General features: G+C 43.2%; 2 protein-coding genes across 2 annotated transcripts; both read left to right on the forward strand.

Moving 5' to 3' along the window:
- Window positions 1-5,223: 5,223 nt before the first annotated feature.
- On the forward strand, window positions 5,224-9,770 carry LOC310940564 (heterogeneous nuclear ribonucleoprotein L-like; the record flags this gene model as incomplete). The annotated part of the gene is made up of 11 exons (XM_083905553.1): window positions 5,224-5,330; window positions 5,411-5,648; window positions 6,402-6,502; window positions 6,602-6,698; window positions 6,833-6,902; window positions 7,149-7,357; window positions 8,022-8,143; window positions 8,249-8,447; window positions 9,257-9,314; window positions 9,442-9,540; window positions 9,676-9,770. Exons 2-11 carry the CDS (start codon window positions 5,418-5,420, stop codon window positions 9,768-9,770), a joined length of 1,281 nt encoding a protein of 426 aa, XP_083761679.1. The 5' UTR covers window positions 5,224-5,330; window positions 5,411-5,417.
- A 1,202-nt stretch (window positions 9,771-10,972) lies between these two features.
- On the forward strand, window positions 10,973-20,487 carry LOC310940565 (atlastin-2; the record flags this gene model as incomplete). Its single annotated transcript, XM_083905554.1, has 14 exons — window positions 10,973-11,039; window positions 13,929-14,248; window positions 15,639-15,770; window positions 15,867-15,971; window positions 16,667-16,717; window positions 16,806-16,862; window positions 16,967-17,059; window positions 17,482-17,620; window positions 17,697-17,824; window positions 18,425-18,481; window positions 18,557-18,628; window positions 18,718-19,149; window positions 19,986-20,000; window positions 20,377-20,487. 14 exons carry the CDS (start codon window positions 10,973-10,975, stop codon window positions 20,485-20,487), a joined length of 1,779 nt encoding a protein of 592 aa, XP_083761680.1.
- Window positions 20,488-22,205: the final 1,718 nt, after the last annotated feature.

Raw genomic sequence — 22,205 nt, forward strand, 5'->3', positions numbered from 1 at the left:
ATCCAAGAAAAACCATTAATGCGCTGCACGGTGCGGTGTGTATGTAGTTCCTATGCTCGAAAAACACCTTGAATGCACCCGTGTTACGTGCAGCTGCAGCAAGTGTGTGACATTTGTGGAAAAAAAAAAATTTGGAAACTCAAGATCTCGACTTTCCAAAAAAAGTATGGAAAAAAAAATTTTCCCCCAAAAAATATGGGAAAAAAAAAAAATTCCCCCAAAAAAAATTTCCCAAAAAAATATGGGAAAAAAAAATTCCCCAAAAAAATTTTCCCAAATTTTTTTTTCATATTTTTATTGGAGAGCCGAGATCTCGAGTTTCCAAAAAAAGATGGGAAAAAATATTTTTTTCAAAAAAATGTGGAAAAAAATATTTTTCCCCAAAAAAATGTGGAAAAAAAAATATGGGAAGAAAATGTTTTTCAAAAAAAATATGGGAAAAAAAATGTTTTTCCAAATAAAATATGGAAAAAATATTTTTTCCCCCCAAAAATATGGGAAAAAATATATTTAAAAAAAAAATATTGGGGAAAAAAAAAATTCCCCCAAAAAATATGGAAAGAAATGTTTTTCCAAAAGAAAATATGGGAAAAAATTTTTTGGGGGAAACTCCAGATTAAAAAAAAAAAAATGTGACTCATGTGACTTCGGGGGCTCCGTCATTTCTGGCTGTTCTTTTAAATGATATTTAAAGTTGAGTTGATTCAATAAATACTCAAGTTACTCAATAATTAAGTCTATTAATCATGATTTCAATATCAGTCAAAAATAATTGTGACTAATATTTTTGCCATAATGGTTCAGCCCGAGTTTAAACATGTTACAGTGTCATTGAAAAACATGTTTTTTCCCTAAAGATCTTTGTCATTTCAGTTTTACATATATGATCTACATACATAATACACTTTGCATGTTTTCTTATCCTTTATAACCAGACAAAATGTAAATTATCTTATTTGTAATTGTGTATTTTTAATGTTTTAATGAATTGTTTCCAAATGGAGCTGTGGAAAAGGCCCAAACAAGCCCACATCTGACAGGGAAGATACCTGCTTTTATTTGGTAGTAACGAGGAACTAAGACAGAGGAGATGTAGTAAATGAGTCAAAGTCAATAACAAAGTACAGATATGTGAGTTTGTTCAGGCTGAATAAATCTTCAATTTTCATACAAAGAAAACCTTTGTGAGAGCGTGTTAAGAGAAAAAGAAAGAGAATATTCATGAACACTTACTTCATATGAAGATGATTTTTAACAAACGTCTTGTTGTTGTTGTTGTTGTTGTTGATGATGAAGATCAAATGTGTCTCGATGTCCTCAAACGTCTCAGTTCAATCAGTGTTTGCTGTGTTTAAAACACAGATACGTATTTCTGTGTATGTAACACACACACCTACATACAGCTCACACACACACTGACAGAAAAAGAGGTTCTGTCAGGTCGTTTATATATAACCATCATATATATTTTATGGCGTTTACCTGGTCACGGTTGGGAGCAAAGGGCAAATAAAAGATTAACAGTCTAACCTGCATCAGCCAGTACACAGTAGAGTTTTCCAAGAAATAATAAAACAATAAGATCTGATGAGGTTAACACACAGTACAAAGTACACAGTACACACAATATAACAACTGCAGGACAGTCTGAAAAGTACCATTCATAATAAAAATGTATTTCATTTGTTCTTTACAAAAACAAATATTCTACGACATTTATCCAATCCATTTTATTTATATAGCACATTTCACACAGATGAGGTTTAAAAGTCTGTTTGACTCAGTAAAAACTCCATCACCTGTGTTTTCATGTCTTATTTTAGACACAACAAACCTGGAGAAACTGGATTTAACGACAGAATCTGTTTATTGAGTTTAAATATATATAGATATAGATCATGAGAGCAGGACAGTCAGGGTCTGACTACAGACCAAACACTATCATTGTTTAGATTTAAACAGTTAAAGTAAAAGTCCATCATTGATGTGTTTAAGACGTTAGCATGAGATATCAGCATAAACATGACCTGGATCAAGTTATAATCTGTGAAACCACATACTGTTTTTATTGTGTTGATAATATGATGATGATGACTTAGATCATTCATCATCTCCTGGACTCTGCTCGGGAGATTTTATAGAGTGTTTTAAACACAGTCCAACAGTCACTGATGAAAACAAACTGAAAGTCTCTCAGTTTTATAACACCAGTCCTGAGACTTTTATTTTGAAATTGGCTGTGTCATATTTTAGTGTGGACAAACAAGAGTGAGACTTTTATTTTGAAATCGGCTGTGTCATCTTTTAATGTGGACTAACAGAAGGTGAGACTTTTATTTTGAAATCGGCTGTGTCATCTTTTAATGTGGACTAACAGAAGGTGAGACTTTTATTTTGAAATCAGCTGTGTCATCTTTTAATGTGGACAAACAGAAAGTGAGATTTTTATTTTGAAATCTACTGTGTTGTGTTTTCATGTGGACAGACGGAAAGTGAGACTTTTATTTTGAAAAGCAGTGTTATATTTTAGTGTGGACAAACAAGTGTGAGACTTTTATTTTGAAATCGGCTGTGTCATGTTTTAGTGTGGACAAACAGAAGGTGAGACTTTTATTTTGAAGTAATAATAATCATTAAAATAACACATCAGAATAAATCTTTGACAGATTTTTAAACGAGCAGCTGTGGAAACTCTGACGTCCCAGTGTCCTTGAACTCATCGCTCGGTGGTGACGCGTGATGTGTTCAATGACGAGGCAGGAAATGTGACGATTGATGGATTAAACATTTTTAACATTTAACGTTCGTTTACAATTGACCTGGAAAACAACAACAACAACAACAGGAAGCTTCATGTTTCCTGACACACTTTTAGTTTGAGAGCAGCAGGTGTGCTGTTGCCGTGGTTACCACACACACACACTTATACACATAAATATATATATACGTATATATATATATATATACGTATATATATATATACGTATATATATATATATATATATGTATCAAAGCGTAATTGTCGTCAAAGCTTTGTTGACCAAAGCACTTTTAGCATTTTCTGAGATGAAGTTTTAATCACGTTCACGGTTTTTGTTTCTGGAAACGGTGACAGAGTGAGACATCGCTGTGTGTGTGTGTGTGTGTGTGTGTGTGTGTGTGTGTGTGTGTGTGTGTGTGTGTGTGTGTGTGTGTGTGTGTGTGTGTGTGTGTGTGTGTGTGTGTGTGTGTGTGTGTGTGTGTGTGTGTGTGTGTGTGTGTCTGTGTGTGTGTGTGTGTGTGTGTGAGAGAGTGACTTCCTCATCTTCATCTTCATTTGTGTCTGTCAGCTGAAATGGAAGCAGGAGAGAAGAGAGGAGGAAGAGGAGAGGACCACTGCTCAGCCAAGAGGAGGAGGACTGATGAAGAGGAGGAGGTGAGGAGCAGAGAGGAGGAGGAGGAGGAGGAGGAGGAGGAGGTGAGTGACACTCAGTCAGTTCTGTGTAAAAGTGTCGTATTTAAGCGTGAAAACCCTCATCGTCGCCGTAGCGACGCGCTCTCTGAGTCGAAAAACCTAAAATAAGACGATGAAGCAGCTCTTCACTTCCTGTTGGTCTGCAGGTCGACGCTGCACCACTTCCTGTCTCTCGGAACTCTCTCTTTAAGAACGTCTCCATCTCGCTTTTCTCTCCTCACACCAAACCTCATAGAGTAAACCAGTGATTTTAAACATCACAGAGACACAGGAGTTCACAGGAGTCGTTGATCCACAGCTGCCTCCATCACTAACTTCACGCGTCTTATTCTGTCAAATTCGGCTTTTAAAAAACATTTAATTTAGTCGTTCCTCAGTGACACAAAGTGACCACACGAGGCAGCAGAGGACCAGCAGCTCCTGTGTCCCTGTGAGCTAAAATCACTGGTTTTCTCTATGAGGTTCAGTTGTTACACTAACGTCATCACGTGTCGTCGCGGTGTTTTCTGCAGCCTGACCTGTTTTTCTGCAGCTCGTCTCTGTGCAGGAAACGCTCTCTGATTGGCTGCTCAGATTATTGTGAGTCGCAGTTTCCGCTCGACAAACACCAGTGTGTGTGTGTGTTTGCTTCAAATCACACATTAAACACTATATAATGAGTCAAAACAGTCAAGTGACAGCAGATGGACCAGGACGATGCTAACGTCCTGCTAACCTTTGGAATTTAAAGTAGAACATGTCAATTTAAGTAGATTTTGGAAATTTTAGTACATTTTGGAATTAAAAAAGATTTTGGAAATTTAAGGAATTTTTTGAATTTTAAGGAGAATTTGGAAATTTAAGAAAATTTGGAAATTTAAGAAAATTTGGGAAATTTGTGGAAATTTATGTAGATTTTGAAATTTATGTAGATTTTGGAACTTTAAGCACTGTAGGTTTAGGAAATGTATGTAGATTTTGGAATTATAACTAGATTTTGAAAATTTAAGTATAATTTTGAAATTTAAGTACATTTCGGAAATGTATGCAAATTTTGGAAATTTAAGTAGATTTTGGAATTTTAAGTTTAAGTAGATTTTGGAAATGTATGTCAATTTTGGAGTCATAAGTAGATTTTGAAAATCCTGGACTATGAAAACAAGTTTGTACTGTGCTTGTTTGCGGTATTATGCTGTGAGCGCCCCCTGCTGGTGAGAACCAGCCCGAGACACAAAGATATATTATAGACGACGTCTTTAAGAACACGTTCACGTCTTTATTTCACTGTTAGACAGACTTTGTAAAGCGCTCACTCTCCCACACCAAACCCCATAGAGAAAACCAGTGATTTTAACTCACAGGGACACAGGAGCTGCTGGTCCTCTGCTGCCTCGTGTGGTCACTTTGTATCACTGAGTTAGTGATGGAAGCAGCAGTGGATCAACAACTCCTGTGAACTCCTGTGTACTGTGATGTTAAAATCACTGGTTTACTCTATGAGGTTTGGTGTGGGAGAGTGAGTGACTTTGGTGCAGGAAGCTTAATATTTCTTTATTGTTGTGAAAACAGTAAATCTTTCTTTTGCACTTCACTCACAGTCGATAGTTTGGCTAACTTCGGCGTCGACGTTAGCTCTGTTCTTTCATTAAAAAGTAAGCTAGCCGACGTAGTCATGTGGCTAACTTTAGCCACAGTGTGTTCATGCTAGCTTACCCCACAGAAACTCTTTGTGTTTAACCGGTCTAACGTGGTCTAACAAGGTTGTCGTCCCCCTACAGGTCAGTGTGGAGGACAGTCACTGCGTCCCCCCGTCCCCTGTTGTCCACGTGCGAGGACTTAGCGACGCGGCGGTGGAGGCGGATCTGGTGGAGGCTCTGGAAAAGTTCGGCAACATCTGGTGAGGCTACGTAAGAGGAGAAAGTCTCTGACGCTAACGAGCTAACGTGCTAGCGGCTGAAATGCCTTCTCCGTCCGCAGCTACGTGATGATGATGACGTTTAAGCGTCAGGCTCTGGTGGAGTTCGACGGCGTGGCGAGCGCCGAGCGATGCGTGGCGAGCGGAACACGCGAGGACGTGTGCGTCGCCGAGCGCAGAGCGTTCTTTAACTTCTCCACCAGCCAGAGAATCAGCAGAACAACCAACGCTGACGACCCAAACAACAGGAACAAGGTTCTGCTGCTGTCTGTGCAGAACCCTCTGTACCCTGTAACCACTGTGAGTCACCACCTCTGACCTCTGACCTCTGACCTCTGACCTCCACTCACACACGTCTGTCTGTGGCTACATTTAATATTTGATAATATTTGAATGTTTCTAACTTAAGGGTAAATGTATTTCTAAGTTTTTAAATTAAATAAAAACATTGTGTCATTGTGAAAAATCTACTTATAATTATAATAAGTAGTTTGGGGGAGAAAGTAGTATTTGATTTTAGAAATTTTAGTACATTTTGGAATTATAAGAACGTTTTGGAAATTCAAGGAGATTTTTGAATTTTAAGTAGAATTTGGAAATTTAAGTATATTTTGGAAATTTAAGTCAATTTTGGACATTTAAGTCAATTTTTGAATTTTAAGTAAATTGTTGACATTTAAGTAGATTTTTGAATTTTAAGTAAATTTTGGAATTTTAAGTAGATTTTGGAAATTAAGTAGATTTTGGAATCATAAGAAGATTTTGGAAATTTTAGAATTTTGAGTAGAATTTGGAAATTTAAGTAAATTTTGGAAATTTAAGTACATTTTGGAAATGTATGTAGATTTTGGGAATATAAGTAGATTTTGAAAATTTAAGTAGATTTTGAAAATTTAAGTAGATTTTGGAATTTGAAGTAAATTTTGAAAAGTTAAGTACATTTTGGAATTGTAAGTAGATTTTGGAATTCATGAATTATATTTATAGTTCCATAAGTAGGTAACGTAACAATCTGGTCGTTTATTTTCTGCCCCCCCCCCCCCCTCCTCCCAGGACGTCTTATATAGCGTCTGTAATCCCGTTGCTAACGTCCTGCGCATCGTCATCTTCAGACGCAGCGGCATCCAGGCCATGGTGGAATATCCTGACACTGTGTGTGTGTGTGTGTGTGTGAATGGATTTCGCCGTATATGTCTCCTCTGATTGGCTGCTCATCTCGATGACTCCTCCCACTCCTTAACGAGCTCGTTCAGGTTTGAGTCGGTGTCGGACGCTCAGAAGGTCAAACTGACTCTGAACGGAGCCGACATTTACACCAAGTGCTGCACCATGAAGATAGAGTACGCCAGGGTACACACACACACACACACACACACAGATATGCAAATATTTGACAAATTTTATATTAAACGACACACACACACTCACACACACTCTCTCAAACTCACACACCCAGAGGTGTTGTGCTCTGTCGCCCCCTGCAGCCCAACAGACTGAACGTCATCCGCAATGACAACAACAGCTGGGATTACACACAACACTTCCTGCAGAGAGGTACCACACACACACATATACACACACACATACAGACACACAAAGTCTGACTTCTAAATGTGTGTGTGTGTGTGTGTGTGTGTGTTTCAGAGCAGGTGAAGGGCAGACAGTGTCGGTCCATCCTTGGAGATCATCCATCCCATAATAACCACGGTACTGACCATGTGACAGCGTCCTCATCTTCATGCAGCTCGTCTGTCTTCACACTCTCTGTGTCTGTGTCTGTGTGTGTGTGTGTGTGTGCAGGCCAACACCGCCCCCTGCTGCCCGTGCTCTCTAACAGCAGGTACAGCAGGAGCAGTGGACAGGTGAAGGACATGATGTCCTCCTCCTCCTCCTCCTCTCTGCTAGGCCACGCCTCCAGCTCTGTTGCCATGGTGAGCGGCCTCCACGTCGCCAAGATGAACTGCAGCCGCGTCTTCAACCTCTTCTGTCTCTATGGCAACGTGGATAAGGTGTGTGTGTGTGTGTGGTTTAGAGCGTTAGCATGTTAGCGCAGTCCATGACTGTGGTGTTTGGGTTATGGTTAGCATTAGTGTGTGGTTCATGACTGTGGTGTTTGGGTTAGCGTGAGTGAGAGGTACATGTCTATGGTGTTTGGATTTTGGTTAGCATTAGCGTGTGGTTCATGACTGTGGTGTTTGGGTTAGCGTGAGTGAGAGGTACATGTCTATGGTGTTTGGATTTTGGTTAGCATTAGCGTGTGGTTCATGACTGTGGTGTTTGGGTTAGTGTGTTAGCATGTGGTTCATGACTGTGGTGTTTGGGTTAGCTCGTTAGCATGTGGTTCATGACTGTGGTGTTTGGGTTAGCGGGTTAGCATGTTAGCGTGGTCCATGACTGTGGTGTTTGGGTTAGCGTTAGCATGTTAGCGTGGTCCATGACTGTGGTGTTTGGGTTAGCGTTAGCATGTTAGCGTGGTCCATGACTGTGGTGTTTGGGTTAGCGTTAGCATGTTAGCGTGGTCCATGACTGTGGTGTTTGGGTTAGCATTAGCATGTTAGCGTGGTCCATGACTGTGGTGTTTGGGTTAGCATTAGCATGTTAGCGTGGTCCATGACTATGGTGTTTGGGTTAGCATTAGCATGTTAGCGTGGTCCATGACTGTGGTGTTTGCAGGTGAAGTTCATGAAGAGCGTTCCCGGCACGGCGCTGGTGGAAATGAGCGACGAGTTCGCGGTCGACCGAGCGGTGACTCACTTGAACAACGTCGCTGTGTTTGGCAACAAACTCAGTGTCTGGTGAGGAAATCTGCCTCACTTTAAGTCTACGATGTTTTTAAGAACATGTGACGTAGTCTTTTGTTTACGTTTATAGCATCAGTTTTTCCCTCCCTCTCGGCTCAGTGTGTCCAGACAGCGCTCAGTCATCCCCTCTCAGGTGTTTGACTTGCCCGACGGCGGCGGCAGCTACAGGGACTTCAGTCTGACCAGGAACAACCGCTTCAGCGGCGTGCGCGGCGGCCGCAACGTCATCCGGCCGCCCACCGCCATCCTGCACTTCTACAACGCCCCGCCCACCCTCAGTGAACACCAGCTGCAGCAGGTGAGTCCAGAGAAGATGAAGGGGCCCAGTGTGGAGCCCTGTGGGACACCGTCACTGACGAGACAGGACTTTGATTGTAAAGAAAACTTATTCCAGAATTAAGTCTAAGATATCTGCGTCACATGATCACGTCTTTATCTCAGTGTTTGTATACCACTCACTCTCCCACACCAAAGTCCATAGAGTAAACCAGTGATTTTAACATCACAGCACACAGGAGTTCACAGGAGTTGTTGATCCACTGCTGCCTCCATCACTAACTTACAATGACTTATATGACTGTGGTGTTGGGGTTAGCGTTAGCATGAGGTCCGTGACTGTGGTGTTTGGGTTAGCGTTAGCATGAGGTCCGTGACTGTGGTGTTTGGGTTATCGTTAGCATTAGGTCCGTGACTGTGGTGTTTGGGTTAGCGTTAGCGTGAGGTCCGTGACTGTGGTGTTGGGGTTAGCGTTAGCATGAGGTCCGTGACTGTGGTGTTTGGGTTAGCGTTAGCGTGAGGTCCGTGACTGTGGTGTTGGGGTTAGCGTTAGCATGAGGTCCGTGACTGTGGTGTTTGGGTTAGCGTTAGCGTGAGGTCCATGACTGTGGTTTTTGGGTTAGCGTTAGCATGAGGTCCGTGACAACAAACAGCTCCTGTGTCCCTGTGATTAGCTCACAATCACTGATTTTCTCTATGGGCTTTGGTGTGGGAGAGTGAGTGGTTTATAAACTCACAGTTTAAAAAGTCACAGGTCTCTGTGTCTCAGGCTGGTTCTCGTCAGTAGGGGGCGCTCACAGTGCACCGACGGTGTCTTATTTGTGTCCACAGCTCTGTGATGAACACAGCGTTCCCGTCTTCACCGCGATCAAAGTGTTTGACGGCAAATGTGAGTTTGACTCTGACAGAGAAATTCAGTTAAAGAGATTAAACATTTGTTTTTACAAACATAAAACTCAACTAGACACAATGTCTCCTCCTCCTGCTCCTCCTCCTCCTCCTCCTCCTCGGTGCAGCCGGCTCAAAGACCTCCTCAGGACTGCTGGAGTTTGACAGTCGAGCTGAAGCAGTGGAGACGCTCGTCGTCCTCAACCATCACCAGATCAAAACACCCAGTAAGTGCTGACGCTGCGTTCCATTTGTAGTCGCAACTCGGAAATTCCGACTTCTCCAACATGGCTGCCACTGCACAAACACTGCTGCTGTTAGCGTTCGTGTCGCGTTAGTTCCTGTGGATCGCGTCCGGACAGGAAGTGACATCATCGCTGTCCTCTGCTCTAACCCCACAGACAGCTCCACCCCCTTCACCCTGAAACTCTGCTTCTCCACTTCCTCTCGCCTGTGAGCCGCAAAACAAACACAACCAAGATGGCCGCCACAGACGCAGTAAAAAGAAGATGTGTTTTTCTTTTCTAATGTAAGAGTTTTATTTTTCATAACAGGAATAAAATGTGATGTTCGTCATAATTCTGTTTGGTTGTTTTTTTTCAAAAATGATCTGAGGTCAGAGATGAGATGACATCATCACAGGAAGTCAGGATGCAGTCAGCTGACTCTGCTCAGAATCCATTCTCCACAGAGACCATTATCACGAGCTTTTAAAGACGACATGGTTGCCTTTGTAACGGCACTCGCTGTTTCTTTATTAGGTACACTTACTGTGAGTCTTCTTTTTATCAACCATTGTTACAGCAGGAGTTTACAATATTCAAATATTTGACCTCTGACCTCTGTCTTTCACAAGTACATCAGCTTTGGAAAATAAAGACGAAAAGTGTCGTGTTTATGAGATGCTAAGTCACAATAATGAGATGCTAAGTGATAATAAGATGCTAAGTCATAATAATGGGATGCTGTCATAATAATGAGATGCTAAGTGATAATTATGGGATGCTAAGTGATAATAATGAGATGCTAAGTGATAATAATGAGATGCTAAGTCATAATAATGAGATGCTAAGTCATAACAATAAGATGCTAAGTCATAACAATGAGATGCTAAGTCATAATAATGAGATGCTAAGTCATAACAATAAGATGCTAAGTCATAACAATAAGATGCTTAGTCATAATAATGAGATGCTAAGTCATAATAATGAGATGCTAAGTCATTATAATGGAATGCTAAGTCATAATAATGAGATGCTAAGTCATAATAATGAGATGCTAAGTCATAATAATGAGATGCTAAGTGATAATAATAAGATGCTAAGTCATGACGATGGAATGCTAAGTGATAATGAGATGCTAAGTGATAATAATGAGATGAATTAGCATCTCATAATAACTTGGATGTTTTGTGTAAATACACTTCTACATCAACTAGTCTTTTTCTTATTTAAAAAAACATAATTATCGTCACTTTTATTGACATAAATGTGATTATTTTCGCCTCTTGTGTCACAGATTAGCTGGTTAGCGAAGGGTGCTGTTAGCAGTTAGCTGAGGCGGGGCCTCAGATCCACATATTTTATGAGCGCACGGACGCTGCCGCGGCTCCAGTCTGTGACGTCAGCGCGGTCTGCCGCTACCAGCGACTCATTAAAGATGGCGGCGGCGGCGGAGGAGCGCTGGTCCAAGCAGCGGAATCACAAAAACAGCGTCTTCACGGAAGGTGAGTGGGAGCTGTCAAAGGCGGGAGGACGGAGGTTACACCGCGGCGGCCCGGGTGCGTGCTGCCCGCCGCCCGGTGCCTGCTGCCCGCGCACGGGCTTTGAACAGAATCCGCGGGCTGTGCTCCGCTCCGTCGAGTGACCGCGTCTGTCGTGTCGCGAGTCGCGGCGTCGCGGCGCTCCATGTCCCGCTGAGTCTGAGCGGTAAAATGTGGAGTCACCGTCAGTGTGTGTGTGTGAGGCACCGGCACCGGCACCGGCACCGAGGTCGTGTTGTTTCCGCCGCTGAGCGGTGCCGTGTTGTCCCGGAGAGGAGGCGGCAGCAGGAGCAGCGGTGTTAGCTGCGTCGTTAGCAGCGGTGATATTAGCAGCGGCGTTAGCAGCTCACCTGCTGTACGTCAATGCGTTTGTTGTTAGCGCTCTGCTAACAGCTGCTAGCAGCTAACTCTACCGTATCCTGTTTTAGCTGTAACTTTAAACAAATACTGAATAATATGACGCGATTTTACAGCACATCGTTAGCTAAAGCTCCCACGATATGTGTGGATTATTATTATTATTATTATTATTATAATTAATTTTGAATGGAGAAAACCGTTGATTATGACTTAAATGCTGTGTCGCTGTGTAGTGATTTATGTCAAAGTACCACTAGGGGGCGCCTGTCCAGAACCTCGTCGTTTTTAATCATCTTATTTAGAATTCTTCTTTTGTTTTTGCCCTAAATAATATTATGAATTGCAATTATTTTGATTAAAATAACCATAAAAGTACTTTTTTTAATGATTTATTTTTGATTTATCGAGCAAAGAAACCAGGAAAAGGAAAATATTCACATTAAAGAAACCTCAAACCAACTCTAGCTCTACTAATGTGTATTTATTTGATTATATATTCTTAAAAAAACACATTTAAAGGTAATTTCCCCACCACTTTGATCGTGAAGCTTTATAATGTCCACACTTTAGATTTAATTTAAATAAAGACACAGCTGTGGTCATGTGATCACCTGTTAAACATTATGTCAAAGGTGACGTTTGTCACCTGTTAACCCTGAACATGAATATTGAATACACTGAGTGTGTAGTGCAGTTTAAGTGAACGGTCACAGAGGAGCGCTTGATTCGTCCATGTGACGCCATGTGACCACAGTGAGGTGGGTTTGTGGTGGTCTGTGTGTGTGTTCACTCAGCTGACATGGATTGTGTTTTATTAGTGTGTGTGTGTGTGTGTGTGTGTGTGTGTGCGCTCCTGCAGAGATGTGTCCTCAAACTAAAGTGGGACAAAGGAGACGTCAGTGGTCATGTGACGTGTGTGTGTGCGGTTGCGTGATTGTGTGTGTGTGATTGAGTGTGTGTGTGTGGTTGTGCGTGTCATTGTGTGTGATGGTGATTGTTTGTGTGGTTGCCTGTGTGATTGTGTGTGTGCGATTGCAAGTGTGTGGTGTTGTGTGTGATTGTGATTGCGAGTGTGCTGATGTGTGTGGTGGAGGTTCTGTGTGTGCACGTGATTGCGTGTGCAAATGTGCGGTTGTGTGTGTGTGATTGAGTGTGTGTGTCGTCTTCAGCTCTGCACACTGAAGTGAAACCTTACAGCCATAATTGACCTGTTTTCTTACAAAACTGTATTTTATGAAGCGTCGTCGGAGGGCCGTGTCCTTGTGAAGCACTCACTCTCCCACACCAAAGCCCATGGAAGAAATCAGTGATGTCTCTGCTGGCGGCCATGTTTTCGACCGTGAAACCCGCGGTGAATCGCAGCGTGAAGGAGCCGAGGGCGTCGATCACGTGACGCCGAGGCCAGAAAAGCCAAAGAAAAACAGAAAAATGGAAACTTTCCTGTTGTGAAGCAGGAAAGTCGAGCCGTGACGCGCGTTGTGTTGTGTTGTGTTGTGTAATAACGCTGCTGAGACGATACGAGGAAACGACAACGAGGACTTTTAAGGAAAGGGAACTTTTCAGGTTCAGCGCTAACATTTAAGTTATAAATCAGCCGGTTTTAAAGAGACTGTGATGTTCTGATGCTTCTCTGGACGTCACACTGACCCTGATCCTGGAGCTTCTCTGTCTTCACTCGTCAGACTCTGTAACACATGAACGGTCACGTGACCGTGGTAACGACGGTCAGCGCCGTGGATCAGCGGTGTGTAACCGCCGCCGTAAAAGGAGCTACAAAGCTTCATTAGTCTTTGGAACTGAGTCTAGTTACTGTAAACCTGACCCTGCCATCCCATAATATTAGTGACTCCTTTCCCTCGGTCATCTGTGGACATCACACAGTTTATTGATCCCACGCTCTCCTCTGTAACGTAGACGACGACGATGATGATGACAACCTCCTCTCAGTCGTGATGGGAAACTTGGCGGCCATCTTGAAAAAAAATTAAATAAAAATGCCGCTGCGCCAGGAAGTCGTTTTGTGAACAGCGTGTTCCATTTGGAGTCGGAACTCGGAGTTTCTGAGCTCCAAACTTGGGGTTCCAACTGTAGACGTGTGAGCCGCACCAAAGTCACTCACTCTCTCACACCAAAGTCCATAGAGTAAACCAGTGATTTTAACATCACAGCACACAGGAGTTCACAGGAGTTGTTGATCCACTGCTGCCTCCATTACTAACTTCACACATCTTATTTTGTAAAATTCGGCTTTTAAAATATTTCATTTCGACCTAACGTGACACAAAGTGACCACACGAGGCAGCAGAGGACCAGCAGCTCCTGTGTCCCTGTGAGCTAAAATCACTGGTTTACTCTCTGAGGTTTGGTGTGGGACTAAAATCGTGAAAGCGTAAAATAGGAGTTCCGAGCAGTTTTCCCGCACAAACCTCAGCCACCACGTTTTACTAACAATATAACGTCGTCCGACTTTGACTCCGCCTCCTCTCTCTGCAGGTGACCACAGGTTAAAGCCCGACTCCGCCCAGATGACGCGTGGAGACGAGGACGACTATGACGACGACGACCTGCTGCTGCTGGAGGAGGAGGAGGAGACAGACGACGAGGAGGAGGAAGGGGGCGTGGCCAGGCCTGTGCAGATTGTCGTGGCGAACGAGGACGAGCATTCGTTCGCGCTGCAGGAGGAGGCGCTAGAGAGGCTGCTGCTGCAGGAGGAGGTGCAGGACCTCCACGTGGTGGTCGTCTCTGTGGCCGGAGCGTTTCGCAAGGGGAAGTCCTTCCTGCTGGACTTCATGCTACGCTACATGTACACACAGGTGGGCGTGACACGCAGGGGTCAGGGGTCATTCAAGGTCATCCATGACACAGGTTCAATCCTGGGGTTAAAAATCCATGTTCCTGGGTTTAATCCTGAATTTAAAAATCCATGTTCCTGGGTTCAATCCTGAATTTAAAAATCCATGTTCCTGGGTTCAATCCTGAATTTAAAAATCCATGTTCCTGTGTTCAATCCTGAATTTAAAAATCCATGTTCCTGGGTTCAATCCTGAATTTAAAAAATCCATGTTCCTGGGTTTAATCCTGAATTTAAAAATCCATGTTCCTCCATGAAACTCAAATTTAGTCATTGCTTTAATCTTTGCATGTTTCTCAATTACTGAATTAATCTGAGACTATTTGGATAAAATAAACTGACTAAAATGCAGATTATTTTCCATTATTATTGAAATATAATCTGTTACAATGTTATTATATATATATGCAGATTTTTCAATTATTTTTATTTTTTTTAATGTACATATGTGTTCAGACTGTGAAACATGTTGGTATCAAACTGTTTCTGTGTGTGTGTGTGTGTGTGTGTGTGAGACCTCTGACCTCTGACCTTGTTAAGCACAGGCCAATCGTCTGTAAAGAGGATTTTCTTCACTCTGCGGCGTTTGCTGCTGCTTATTTCTCACATAAAGACGACGTTGTTGTTGGTGTGTGTGTGTGTGTGTGTGTGTGTGTGTGTGTGTGGAATAAGAACAGGTGACTGACCTCACACTCGTGTGTGTGTGTGTTAATCACTGTGACACTTTACTTTGAAGTTCTGTGTCACTGCAGTGAATCATGTTTGTTTATCTTTAGGTTTTAAACGTCCAGACTCACAATGTGTCGTCTTACTCTATAAAAATATGCTGCACTTAAAGGGATTATTTGGGGTTTTTCCTCAGTGACACACAGTCACCACTGACTGTGCTGTGAGCGCCCCCTGCTGCTGAGAACAGGGAAGCTGCTGAAATCTACGTCACTTTAAGTCTTCAACACCTTAAGAACATGTTTTACATCTTTATTTCACTGTGAGACAGACTTTAACAGGAAACTGAAATCTGTAAACCACTCACTCTCCCACACCAAAGTCACTCACTCTCCCACACCAAAGGAGTTGTTGATCCACTGCTGCCTCCATCACTAACTTACAATGACTGATTTTAGTGAATTCAGCTTTTAAAACATTTACTTTAGACTTAACTCAGTGACACAAAGTGACCACACGAGGCAGCAGAGGACCAGCAGCTCCTGTGTCCCTGTGAGCTAAAATCACTGGTTTTCTCTGTGGACTTTGGTGTGGGAGAGTGAGTGGTTTACAGACTTCAGTTTCCTGATGTAAAAGACTTTTCTACGTGAGGTTTTCATAATCTCTGCGTCGTCCTCTTCCTTCAGTCCACTTCCTGGATCGGCGGTGACGACGAGCCTTTGACAGGCTTCACCTGGCGCGGCGGCTGTGAGCGAGAGACCACGGGAATCCAGGCCTGGAGCGAGGTGTTCGTGGTGGACAAACCAGACGGCAGCAAGGTCCACTTCAGTCTCACACCATTACTGTCACCTCCACTGTGTTTGTGTCGTGAGCAGCGTGAATGAATGAATGAATGTCTGCTGCTGTTGTTACAGGTTGCAGTTCTACTGGTTGACACACAGGGGGCGTTTGACAGTCAGTCCACCATCAAAGACTGTGCCACACTGTTTGCACTGAGCACCATGACCAGTTCTGTCCAGGTCAGTGTTTGTTCAGCCTGGTGTGATGATTGACCATTAAAAATACATGTTCCTGCGGTTAAAAATCCATGGGTTTAATCCTGGAGTTAAAAATTCATGTTCCTGGGTTCAATACTGAATTTAAAAATCCATGTTCCTGGGTTTAATCCTTGAGTTTAAAATCCATGTTCCTGGGTTCAATACTGAATTTAAAAATCCATGTTCCTGGGTTTAATCCTGGGGTTAAAAATTCATGTTCCTGGGTTTAATCCTGGAGTTTAAAATCCATGTTCCTGGGTTTAATCCTTGGGTTAAAAATTCATATTCCTGGGTTTAATCCTGAGGTTAAAAAAAATAATGTTCTGGGGTTTAAAAATCCATGTTCCTGGGTTCAATCCTGAATTTAAAATCCATGTTCCTGGGTTTAATCCTGGAGTTTAAAATCCATGTTCCTGTGTTTAATCCTGAGGTTAAACATTCATGTTCCTGGGTTTAAACCTGGGGTTAAAAATTCATGTTCCTGGGTTTAATCCTGGTGTTAAAAATTCATGTTCAATCCTAAATTTTAAAATCCATGTTCCTGGGTTTAATCCTGAATTGAAGTATCCATGTTCCTGGGTTTGATGACCTGTCATCTCTTGGGGGCGTGTCTTTAATCCCAAAGCATTGTCTCTCAGAGATGATGAAGATGATGAAGACTGTTTTGTTTGTCTCAGGTTTATAATCTGTCTCAGAACGTCCAGGAAGACGACCTTCAGCACCTGCAGGTCAGTGTCCACCCTGTCAATCAACATGTGTGGGTGGGGGTGAGCTGTGATGATGATGATGATGATGATGATGATGATGTTTCCTCAGCTCTTCACAGAGTACGGACGTCTGGCCATGGAGGAAGTCTACGAGAAACCTTTCCAGGTATGAGCCGATCCATGTTCTTTCCAAATTCATGTGTATATGAAGACCATGGACCGGCCTCCAGGGGGCGATCATGAGTCTGATGTTTTTCCTCTTTTTCTCAGAGTCTGATGTTCTTGATCCGAGACTGGAGTTACCCTTACGAACATTCGTACGGTCTGGAGGGTGGGCGGAGCTTCCTGGAGAAACGTCTGCAGGTGAATTATTCAATTTTAAAATCCATGTTCCTGGGTTCCATCCTGAATTTAAAGATCCATGTTCTTGGGTTTAATCCTGGGGTTAAAAATCCATGTTCCTGGGTTTAATCCTGGGGTTAAAAATCCATGTTCCTGGATTGCATCCTGAATTTTAAAATCCATGTTCCTGGGTTTAATCCTGAATTTTTAAATCCATGTTCCTGGGTTTAATCCTGGGGTTAAAAATCCATGTTCCTGGGTTGCATCCTGAATTTAAAGATCCATGTTCTTGAGTTCAATCTTGAGTTTTAAAATCCATGTCCCTGGGTTTAATCCTGGGCTTAAAAATCCATGTTCCTGGTGACTTTCTTACCTGGTCGTTAACCTGTGGGATTATAATTTGACCAAAGGAACTAAACGCTGCGTTTGTCGTGGTTCTTCAGGTGAAGCAGAACCAACACGAGGAGCTGCAGAACGTCAGGAAACACATCCACTCCTGTTTCTCCAACATCGGCTGCTTCCTGCTGCCTCATCCCGGCCTCAAGGTGGCGACAAACCCCAAGTTTGACGGCCGGCTCAGAGGTACGACGCCAGATCTTCTGTGGCCGGTGAAGCCGCGGCGTTAATCTGACTTCGGTGTTTTTCTCTGCGTCTTCAGACATCGACCAGGACTTTAAACGTGAGCTGGTGAATCTGGTGCCGACGCTGCTGTCGCCTGAAAACCTGGTGGTTAAAGAGATCGGAGGCGTGAAGATCACGTGTCGGGACCTGCTGCAGTACTTCAGAGTGAGTCCACGCTAAAGCTAGCCTCAGTTCATGCTAACGCTAGTGTCAGTCCATGCTAACGCTAGCCTCAGTTCACGCTAACGCTAGTGTCAGTCCACGCTAACGCTAGTGTCAGTCCATGCTAACGCTAGCCGTAGTCCTCACTAAAGCTAGCATCAGTCCACGCTAACGCTAGCCTCAGTTCATGCTAACGCTAGTGTCAGTCCATGCTAACGCTAGCCGTAGTCCTCACTAAAGCTAGCATCAGTCCACGCTAACGCTAGCCTCAGTTCACGCTAACCTCAGTCCATGCTAACGCTTATGTCAGTCCATGCTAACACTAGCCTCAGTTCACGCTAACATCAGTCCATGCTAACGCTAGCCTCAGTCCACGCTAACGCCAAACCTCATGGCTTTCAAAATAAAAGCTTTAGTTTTTGTTTGTTTCCGATTACTGAAAAGCAACCCTGTAGTTTTCAAAATAAAAGCTTTCGTTTCTTTTTATCCATGCTGAAACGTGACCCTGTGGTTTTCAAAGTAAAAGTCTCAGTTTCTGTTTGTTTCAAAATAAGAAGCGCTGCGCTACAGTTTTCAAAATAAAGTGTCTGTGTTGTTTTTCAGGCTTATATGAAGATCTACCAGGGGGAGGAGCTTCCTCATCCAAAGTCGATGCTGCAGGTCAGTGTGTGTGTGTGTGGTTATGCTAACGTTTAGGTTCATGCTAACGTTGCTAACGTTGTCGTCTGTTGCCAGGCAACAGCTGAAGCCAATAACCTCGCAGCTGTAGCTGGAGCCAAAGACGTGTACAACAAAAGTATGGAGCAGGTAAAACGTGGTCATTTAACGTAAAAAAACGTAGTTTTTGTCGTAGTTTGCGTCGTCGTCGTCAAGCTAACCGTCGAACTCGCTCTCAGATCTGCGGCGGCGACAAACCCTACATCTCGCCGGCGGAGCTGGAGCGCCGACATGGCGAGCTGCGGCAGGCGTCGGTGCGACACTTCCGCGGCGTGAAGAAGATGGGCGGCGACGACTTCTGCCGCCGCTACCAGGAGCAGCTGGAGGCGGAGCTAGACGAGGCCTACGTCAGCTTTGGCAAACACAACGGCGGCAAGAACATCTTCCACGCGGCGAGGACGCCGGCCACGCTGTTCGCCGTCATGATGGTCGCGTACGTGGCGTCGCTGCTCACCGGCTTCGTGGGCGTGAACTCTGTGGCCACGCTGTGTAACCTGGTGATGGGCGTGGCTCTGACGGCGCTCTGTGTCTGGGCCTACGCCAAATACTCAGGGGAGTTCAGAGAGGTGGGCGGAGTCATAGACCAGGTGGCTGAAATCATCTGGGAACAGGTGAGAACATCTACACCTTTATTATTATTCTCTTTCTTATTATTCTTCTCTTCTTTCGTCCTTTCTTCCTATTTTTCTTCTTCCTCTTCCGTTTCCTCTTCTTCTTCCGTTTCCTCTTCTTCTTCCTCTTCTTCTGTTTCCTCTTCCTCTGTTTCCTCTTCCTCTGTTTCCTCTTCTTCCGTTTCCTCTTCTTCTTCTTCCTCTTCCTCTGTTTCCTCTTCTTCTGTTTCCTCTTCTTCTTCCTCTTCCTCTGTTTCCTCTTCCTCTTCCTCTGTTTCTTCTTCTTCCTCTTCCTCTGTTTCCTCTTCTTCTGTTTCCTCTTCTTCTTCCTCTTCCTCTTCTTCTTCCTCTTCCGTTTCTTCTTCCTCTTCCGTTTCCTCCTCTTCTTCCGTTTCCTTTTCTTCTTCCTCTTCCGTTTCCTCTTCTTCTTCCGTTTCCTCTTCTTCTTCTGTTTCCTCTTCTTCTTCCTCTTCCTCTTCTTCTTCCTCTTCCGTTTCTTCTTCCTCTTCCGTTTCCTCCTCTTCTTCCGTTTCCTCTTCTTCTTCCTCTTCCGTTTCCTCCTCTTCTTCTTCTGTTTCCTCTTCTTCTTCTTCTTCCGTTTCCTCTTCTTCTTCTTCCTCTTCTTCTGTTTCCTCTTCTTCCTCTTTTTCCTCTTCTTCTTCCTCTTCCTCTGTTTCCTCTTCTTCTGTTTCTTCTTCTTCCGTTTCCTCTTCTTCCTCTTCTTCCCTTTCCCTTTCAAACCTTCTCACCATGTTTTCCATCAGTATTGAAGATTCTCCTCCTCTTTCTCTCGTCTTAACTCTTTTCCCTTCTTTTTTCCCGTCTCGATGCTTCAGAGGACGCCCCGAAAGGTGAGCAGCAGTACTGCAGGCACTCCTTTAAAACCTTTTATTTTGAAAAGAAAAATCATGTCATCTGTTTTTTTCCCTGACACGACTGAAACAGCGCCCTCTACAGCTGTTGTTATTTACGTGTTTTTATACGATAAACAAAACTAATACCTACGTCTGCTACTACGTTTAAAATATGACGTCCGTTTCACGACGTCGGACTGAGCGCTGTTTAAACTGAGACCTGATTTAGCCACCGGGGGGCGCTCTTTATTTATTTATTTATTTAAACCTGCGATGTTTTCTGCTAGCTGACCTTTGACCTCTCTCTCTCTCTCTCTCACTCTCTCTCTCTCTCTCTCTCTCTCTCTCTCTCTCTCTCTCTCTCTCTCTGCAGCTTCTCTCCAAACTCTTCGACGTCGCCCGGAGTCGAGTTCCGTTGGTGAATCTGATCCCGGCGCCGCGGCCGCGCCTAGCCTCCAACAACAACGTCAAGAAGAAAAACTAGCGTTAGCGGCGGCGGCGCGGCCGTCCCGGGTCATGTGACACTTCCTCTCTCGCCCGCCACTCTGAGGCATCACTTCCTGTTTAGATGAAGCTCCTCGTCACGTTTGATGTATTTTATTGTGTAGTGGGCGGGGTTTAAGTATTTATTGGTGGGCGGGGCCACTGTCGCGTCACCGCGTCGACCGTTCCCAACGTATGTGAATGTAGAACAAACAGCGTGACCACACCCACTTCCTCCTCTCTCCTCTGGGAGGCGGAGTCGCGACCAAAGTTTACGGCTTTACGAAGTTTCTCTCTTTGACCCAGAAGCAAAAACTTGGACCTTTTTGTCGCAAGAGCTCGACGACGTAACGACGGTTTCCTCCGATTAACGTAAAGTCTGCGAATTATTTTTATCTTTATTTTTTTTTTTTGAATTTAAAAACCACAAGTTTTACAGGAAGTGAAAGTCTAATAAAAACGTGAAAATAATTATCATCAAAACAGACGTTTTTTGTCAAATCTGGCGATAAGTTTGTAGAAAAAAACGTTAGTTTGTGATTTTTGGGTCAAAGAAAGTTACGAAAAAAAAACGTTTTCCTTAAACGAGTTCACGCTGAAGTTTACGAAGTTAACAAACTTTTCCGACTGACCAAAAGAAGAATCCCGCTGTCCATCGTAGAACTTTAGTTAACGATCTGTTAGCTTTGATTTTCCACTATTTACCCGATGTTTTTACCGATAAACTGCACTTTTTCGTAAAAAAAATCGTAAATATGTAAATTATCTTAAACGATTTTCGGATTATTTTGTTGTATTTTTTTGCGCCGGTTAATCTCGAAGGAATAGCTGGAGTTTGACTGCTGTGAGCGCCCCCTGCTGCTGAGAACCAGACCAAACGCGACTGATTTTAACGACTGAACGAAACACTCGGTGAACGCGATCTACGTCACTCTCCCTGCACCAAAGTCCACAGAGAAAACCAGGGATTTTAGCCCACAGGGGACACGGGAGCTGCTGGTCCTCTGCTGCCTCGTGTGGTCACTTTGTGTCACTGCGTCAAGTCTAAATTAATTATTTAAAAAGCCGAATTCTACAAAACAAGACGTAGATATCGTTGATTTTGTTAGCCGAGTCTACACTCTTAAAAAAAATATATATATATATATATAATAATTGAACTATCGCTTTAATCTAAACGCCGGTTTCAAAATAAAAGCGCTTTTATTTTTTGTTTGTTTTTAAACTTGTAGATAAAGTTCACGTATTTGAACACTAGCGTCTCTCTCTCCGACGTTCCTCGTCCTCGCGCCTGAAGCCCCGCCTCCTTTTTTTTTTTTTTTTTTAAATCACCAGGAAGTTGTTCATTGAAAACACACAAAAAAAAAAAGGTTGGCACTTGTTTGTCGTGAGCACTAGGAGGCAGCGTCTGCTTTTTTCAGCCAAAATCATTCCTGAGCTCCGCCTCCTGTTTGAGAGGTCAGAGGTCACGGTTCCATCATCATCATCATCATCATCATGTGATTTTTGTTTTTGTACACACACACACACACACACAAACACACGCACACACACACACAGGGCATGTGTATGAATCTATACATATATAAATATAAATTTTTCTAGAATCTTTTTTAGCGTAAAGACGAAGGCTAACGAGCGATTGTTTGTGGATGTAAACGAATGCTTTGACGTTTGTGGATAATGTCGAATAAAATTCCTTTTTTTATAATAAATACA

The sequence above is a fragment of the Microchirus variegatus genome, assembly GCF_963457635.1.
Source record: "Microchirus variegatus genome assembly, chromosome: 19".
NCBI lineage: Eukaryota > Metazoa > Chordata > Actinopteri > Pleuronectiformes > Soleidae > Microchirus > Microchirus variegatus.